The 7080-nt window shown below is 33.2% G+C and overlaps 1 protein-coding gene across 4 annotated transcripts; it reads right to left on the bottom strand.

Annotated features, from left to right (window-relative positions):
• Window positions 1-1601: 1601 nt before the first annotated feature.
• Window positions 1602-4370, bottom strand: LOC148279692 (uncharacterized). 4 transcript variants are annotated; one of them, XM_088229510.1, is made up of 2 exons: window positions 4210-4370; window positions 1602-4123 (listed from the first exon to the last, which is right to left on the bottom strand). In XM_088229510.1, exon 2 carries the CDS (start codon window positions 4073-4075, stop codon window positions 3305-3307), a length of 771 nt encoding a protein of 256 aa, XP_088085636.1. In that variant the 5' UTR covers window positions 4076-4123; window positions 4210-4370; the 3' UTR covers window positions 1602-3304. The 4 variants fall into 4 exon arrangements, with proteins under 4 accessions (XP_088085636.1, XP_088085635.1, XP_088085637.1 ...); XM_088229509.1 differs by having other exon boundaries at window positions 1602-4112; XM_088229511.1 differs by having other exon boundaries at window positions 1602-4112; window positions 4291-4367.
• Between the last annotated feature and the right edge of the window lie 2710 nt (window positions 4371-7080).

The following is a 7080-nucleotide window of genomic DNA, read 5'->3' as shown; positions in this document are numbered from 1 at the left end:
CAAATAGCGATCTGGTTTCCCGATAAATGGTTAGAACTTCTTTAGCACAGAGACAATACTCCTAAATAGAACAAAAGTTATTTAATCTAATGCCAAAACCATGGAAATGTAAGAGCCACAAGCTAAAGAGGTTACCGACTACTTTCCTCAGTGAAATTGATCGCAGAAAGTCTGAGGGATTGATAGTGGCTGTTAGATAGCCAACACATATTCTTATATGAATTATAAATATATATTTTTTTGACTTTTTGCTCTGTTTTTACACATCTTTTACCCTGTATTTCATTATTACTAGGTATGTATTTTAATGAATTTCTAAATATGTTTTTTAATGTTTCTTTTACTACATTTTTTCTATGTTTTTTTATGTATTCTGCTATGTTTTTAATTATATTGTTACTATATCTACTACCTTTATTTTTTTTCTGTGTATTGATTACAGTTTTTTTATATACTTTTTTGACTGTCTTAGAACAGGGTAAATAACCCTAGTTAGACAGTCAAAGCAACTTTGTATAAATGTGTAATTTTGTGTATATAATATAATACGGCGGCTTCCGTGGTGTAGTGGTCAAGACGCTTGACTCACGCACGGAAGGTTCCGGGTTCGATTTCCGGTGAGAACACAACATTTTTTACTAGATTTTTCTCAAGCCTGGGAGTTCTGTGATGTAATTCACCATTGTAATTGGGCATCCTGGCCTGTTGTGGTGTAAAAATAAATTTAAAAAATAAATAAAAAAATACGAAATAAATAAATATTGTAGGAATCAATAAACGAGGTCTTAACAGTTTTCAAAACCTAAAGTTTTTAGAATAAATTTCATGGTCCAATTTTAGAAGATCTTGTATTAAAATAAGTTTCAGAATGTCAACTTGTGACATCCAATAACAGAATCCAAGACAAGTAATTGCACTTCACTATATTATAACGATGGCAACCCCTTCAGGATAGCAACACTAAGACACGTCCGCCGCCGCTAGGGTCAGCACTGAAGCTCTACCCTGCAATCCTCTCGGCTTCTCTCTCTCCCCCTTCCCCAGAACTTACCGCGTGCGCATCGTTATTGTGTTGCTCTGCCCGTCTTTTCTTTCGTTGTAATAAACTGTGTTTTAAGAACTGCGAGTGTTATTAAATAAGATAGATCCTCCTTTTGTTTACAATATTATAAAAAAAAATATTACTACTAGTTACTTTCCCTTTTTTCAAACTCAAAGGAATTATAAAGGAGTCTTTATAATAAAAACAACCACAATATTATTTCTAGAAAGAAATGAAATGTTAAGTAGGTACCTATAAATTTAACCTAATTTTAGGCAAGTGAATGATAGGATGTAGAGTTAGTATGAATTTACCCATTACTTATTTGTGTATTAGGTATTATTTACTATGAATCGGGTTGGGGTCTCGTGGCCAGTGTCTCGGACTTGCGAATCAAAGGTTTGTGGTTCGAATCCCACTCTACCCCAACTTGATAACATTTTTTTTTAGCGAGCTATTACAACTCGTTGAAAATGAACCTTAAAATGAAGTATTTGGGAAGAACGCAAATATTCCTTTTTTTTAAAACAAAAATAAAAATATATTAAAACACAGAAAAGAAACTGGGTTCTCATTTTATTTATTGAATGCTTACAGTGGTAGATTAAAACATTTAATGAGTATGATATAATAGTTTTCAATTGAAAAGAAGAAAACGCAAAAAATCAATTCCATATTTACACTGATGGCTATATATTGATAATTTATAAAATCTTACTTAGCAACATTGATAAGAATTAAAACACATTCAGGAATATAAATTGATAAGTGAATTGGCATTCTTATCATATTTACAAAATAGAAGATATTCACTGCAACCAAAGCATCTCTTTAAATGAAACATTTAAACTTATAATAGAGTTTCAGTTTTCAAATGTTTCAAACAAATAGATAAAGCAAGATAAATCCTACACATTGCTATAGGCCGCTATGTAATGAAAATAGGATTGAATTAAAGGTTGTTTCTATTTTATTTAGAACGGCAGCAGACACAAGTTATTTATAAATCAAATATTACATAATAAAATATATAAAACCCCAATTACAGACATTCTCATTTAAAGGTGTCAAACAAAAACATAGGTACTTAGTATGTTTCAACAAACCATAAATAAAGATGTATTACAGGACAAATTATTGATGCCATAAATATATGTGTTACTGGCAATCTGTATAATCCGGTATTCTATACAATACCTAGGCAATGTATAGAATACTTAAAATGTTTAGGTAATGTATGAAATATGATTTATTTTATACTTTGTCTAGGTATTCTACACAGTACCGAATGCACAACCAGTAATGTGTGAAAAAGACGAGAGCAGGAAATGTATACATTACCTAAGCAAAGTATGTAACGGACAATAATATTCATAATATTTCATACATTGCCTGGACGTCTCAGGTATTCTATACATTGCCTAGGTATTGTATAGAATACTTGAATTATACAGATTGCTGGTAACAGATTATACTAATTATTAGTAAGGTATATTTAACAATTAACAGCTTGAAACTGAAAACATCAATATGAAACCAAAAAATATGTTTATAAACAGTTTTCTGGAATGAATTAAGTTAGAGAACTGTTAAGCAAAGTATTTATATATTTATGTTTGGATAATTTATATAGCGCCATTTTTGTGATTAATCACCTCAAGGGTACTGTACAATAAATAAATATCCCAGCACGTCTTGCAGCTACAGAGCACATGGACGGTTGGGATTATAGCTCCTTGTCTCCAATTATGATATAAAGGAGCTAGATTACAGCACGTCTTGCAACTACAGAGCGCATGGACAGTAATTTTTTTATTTTATTTGACAATGAAGTTTAGGGTTTAAGCGATATTTTAAAAAACGAAGTAAAAATAAATTTATAAAATAGAAGTTAGATTACAACAAGTCGAGCAGCTACTGAGCGCATGGACAGTTGAAATTCTAGACCTCATTTACTAAATTTAGACATTTGATAGTTGATAACATTTACATAATATGATTTATATAATATGATAGCTAACATCGCAAAAAGTCTTGCAGCTACAAAGCGCATCGACGAGTGGAATTTCAGCGACATAAGAATGATTTTAAAAAGTTTACAATTAAAATATTTAAAAAAAACACAATAATAATACATTGAGCAAAGAACTAGTAAGAATGGCAATTAAGTGAACATGTAACAGCACAAAAAGTAAATGATAAAAAACTAAACAAAGATAGCATTCCTTAACTTATTATTATGGTTAACAAGATGATAGCCATTTATCGTGGACACATAGCGTGTCTGCCACCATCAACTGACAGTGTGACTCCCGTGATGTTACTGGCTGCTTCGCTTGCTAGGAAAGCTATTGATTCTGCAACTTCTTCTGGTCGTCCGGGGCGTTGCAACGCATGAGTTTCTTTGGAACGTTCCAAGAACTTTTGATAAGCTTCATCGTCCATTCCTCCTCTTTTGTGAATATTGGTCACAATCACACCAGGGTTAACGGAATTTACTCTAACTTGCTTTGGTGCTAATTCCAGAGCGGTGCATTTAGTGAACTGATCCACTGCTGATTTCGACACACAGTATGCTAATACATTAGCGAATGACCTTATTCCATTAACGCTGGACACATTCACAATATTCCCCTTTGTTTTAATTAGATGAGGAACAGCAAGCATTGTAAGTTGATACACAGAACGCATGTTTGTGTTCATTATACGATCATATTGTTGCAGGCTTGTATTTTCAATGCTACCAATTTCAATGATACCAGCATTGTTGACCAAAACATCTAAAGATCCAAAATGTTGGATTGTGGCTTCTAAAATCAATTCTACGTCTGTTTCAACTGACAAATCTCCAGTGATAACAAATGGTCTCTGGTTATGGGATTTTTCACATTCTTCACTAACTTTTTTGAGGTTATTTTCATTTCGCCCCGTCAAGGAAAGTTTTGCTCCTAGTTTTGACAGATGTATAGCGGTGGCGGCGCCTATTCCCGAACTTGCCCCTGTTATCAATACAACTTTCCCACTGAAGCTCATTCTTTATTTTTTCAGATATTATTGGATATAATATTATCTGAAACAAGACTATAAAGATCACTCAACTATAACTTAAACACTGGACTTAAATTTAACCTAAATTGATTTTATAAATTCAATCAGTGTTTTCCGACCGACGTACAAATAGTTAACGATGCAATATTCAACGAAGAATTAAATAAGCATATGATTCAGTTATTTATTATTTGTTTTACCAGAATAAACACCTGTGGTCTCTGCGGACAGGGACAATCGAACGCTACACAATTCACAACACAAATGACAACTGACAACATACCACAGACTACAGATATCAACATACGACCAGAGATTATACACCATACGACCACAGACTACAGATAACAGAATCTGTTATCTGATATCTGATATCCATACGACATACGACCATGCCTACTTTTGTATTTGTGTGTTCATTTTTTTCCAAACCAAACAATATGACGTGGTATGTGGTACACATATAATATAACATGTATTATCTGTTAAAACCAAAGATTATAATTGAACGAATCAAGATCAATTGATTCTGAATGGTTATACCATACGAATAGTTACAAAATATAAAAACAATACGAGTTCTAGTAGATAATGCAATAATGTTATAATTTATAATTACCTACGTTTTTTAGATGCACGTTCACCTAAAAAAAGTTATGTTGTGTTTATCATTCATCCGGGTTCAGCCGGGATTGTTCTGGTTTTACACCGGTCCCGGGCGTCCCGGCGCAGTGTATCGAATGAATGAAGAAAGCTCTCATAAATCGTATATTCGCTAATTATGTATAGACTTTAATGAAATAAATTGTATTTGGTAGATTTTGATAAAACCTCAAAAATAGAATAGGTTTAATTTTTTATTCATAAAATAATATCTTGAAATGCTAAAATACAAATATTTAGACAATATATTATTGTTGATGAAAAAAGTTTTTAAGTAATTGGCATCCAATGCGTAATACTTTAAACAACTATAAAAGCTACAAACTATTTTTGACTTTAAAAATGTTATTTTATTGGTCATTTCAAACATACTTATTGGTTAAAAAAAATACCCTTCACGCCTTCCTTTTAAACATATAAATATAAACATATTATGTTTCGCTATAATCTTACAACAAAAACGTTTATAACTTCGATTAAAACCGTTTAAAAAATAGTTCTTTTCAGAAGAAATTTCACTGTCACCTTTAATTCTACATCTGATAAATTTACATTAAGATTATATAATATAAGTATGTTCCAATAAATTTACTAAAATATTTGTTATGTGCCGATGTAGTAGCACACAGTGAATGATTATTCGAAGTACACCAGATCAATTGACAAGACACGAAGATATTTGATATTCATTTATTATTTAAAAGACATTTCAAAAAGCATACTGTTACACTTGAAAGTTACCTTATTTATTTAGAACTAAGTATTACGGTATGGTATTAGTATTCGAAGGAAAAATATTAAGGAAGATATTTGGTGCTGTCAACCAAAACAGAGTGTGGAGGAGACGGCTGAATCATGAATAAGAGGCACTGTATGGCGAACCCAACATTGCACAATTCATCAAAAAAAGAAGATAACAATGGTTGGGCCATGTGCACAGAATGAATGATAACCGTACCCCAAAAAAGATTCATTTTACCACTCTGGAAGGTAGACGAAGCAGAGGCAGACAAAACAGAGGCAGACCAAAATTAAGATGGCTGGATAATGTGGAAAGTGACATTAGAGCGATTGGCCTGACGAACTGGAGAAGAGCCGTGGGGTGCAGGAATGAATAGGGACAAATTCTGGAGGAAGCCAGGTCCCACAACGGACTGTAGCGCCACTGATGATGATTACGTCAGAGCGACGTATTAACCACGAGAGATTACATTTCTAATTCATCCTCAAAATACTGTTTATGAAGTTATATAATACAATTTTGAGTCCTTGTGGAAGGGATAAGTCAAGACAAAAATAGTTATTTTTGTCTTCATGATTATTATTGTCTACATGCCCCCATTTGGTGATGCATGCGGTTTTTAACTAATGGATTGCACAAATAGCTATTTTCAATAGCAGCTGTAGATAACAGAATTAAAAATACACTGTTTTGGTATTACAGATAATCTTAGACAAGTGTCACCCCGTAGAGAGCCCTCACCTGTTGATGCATTGCGCCCTTTTCAGCTTTCAAAGGCAACAGCTGGAGGCACGATGCAGAAGCCTGGGTGAGAATCTACGCAATATCCCATCGGTGATAGGTAATTAAGAACTCACACGAGAGGTAGTATCATACATGGTCAATATTGTGCAGGCAATTGGTAAAATAAACCAAAGTAGGGAAGAAAATGCCGAACACTCCTCTAGTGGAACGGAAGGCCTGTTGACTACTGCCAACAGGCCGGCTTCTCCTGAAGAGTTTTAAGTGGTTTTCTCTCGACATGAGCAAATGCTGAGAAGTTCCCGATTGATCTACATAAGTATATCCCTCCTGATCCTAACAGTTTAGATAAATTGAAAGAAATTTAATTGCAGAAAAATCCACCTTTGAAATATAAATCTTATATATTATAAGCAAGGTAAATAATAAAGCAACTCCCATATAAAAAAAATAAATAAATAAAAACCGTGCAACATCAGGATCGGGTTGTGGTCCCGTGGCTAGTGTTGCTAACTCACGGATCAAAGGTCCGAGGTTCGAACCCCACTCTACCCCAACTTGATTAGGTACCATTTTCTAATAGTGAGTTATTTACAACTCGTTGAAAATGGTCCATAAATTTAAATATTTGGTTAAATCATAAGAACGCAAATGTTTGTTTAAAAAATACAATTAGCAGAAAAAATTTTCGCGTCGAAATTAGGGTTATAAATAAATAATCCTTCCTCTTTTTTTTGTGTCTTGGGTTAGACTGGTCATAATCCCTGTAAATACTTAGACTTCCATATTCCCTCCTCAAACCCTCTCTGTTGCAATACATTTAGATTTTATTTACTCCCTAGGG

Source organism: Micrasema longulum, unplaced genomic scaffold (assembly GCF_059751315.1).
Source record: "Micrasema longulum isolate JH-2025_06_02 unplaced genomic scaffold, ASM5975131v1 h1tg000678l, whole genome shotgun sequence".
Classification (NCBI taxonomy): domain Eukaryota; kingdom Metazoa; phylum Arthropoda; class Insecta; order Trichoptera; family Brachycentridae; genus Micrasema; species Micrasema longulum.
The sequence above is the reverse complement of the archived record's forward strand: the minus strand, read 5'-3'. Positions and strand labels throughout refer to the sequence as shown.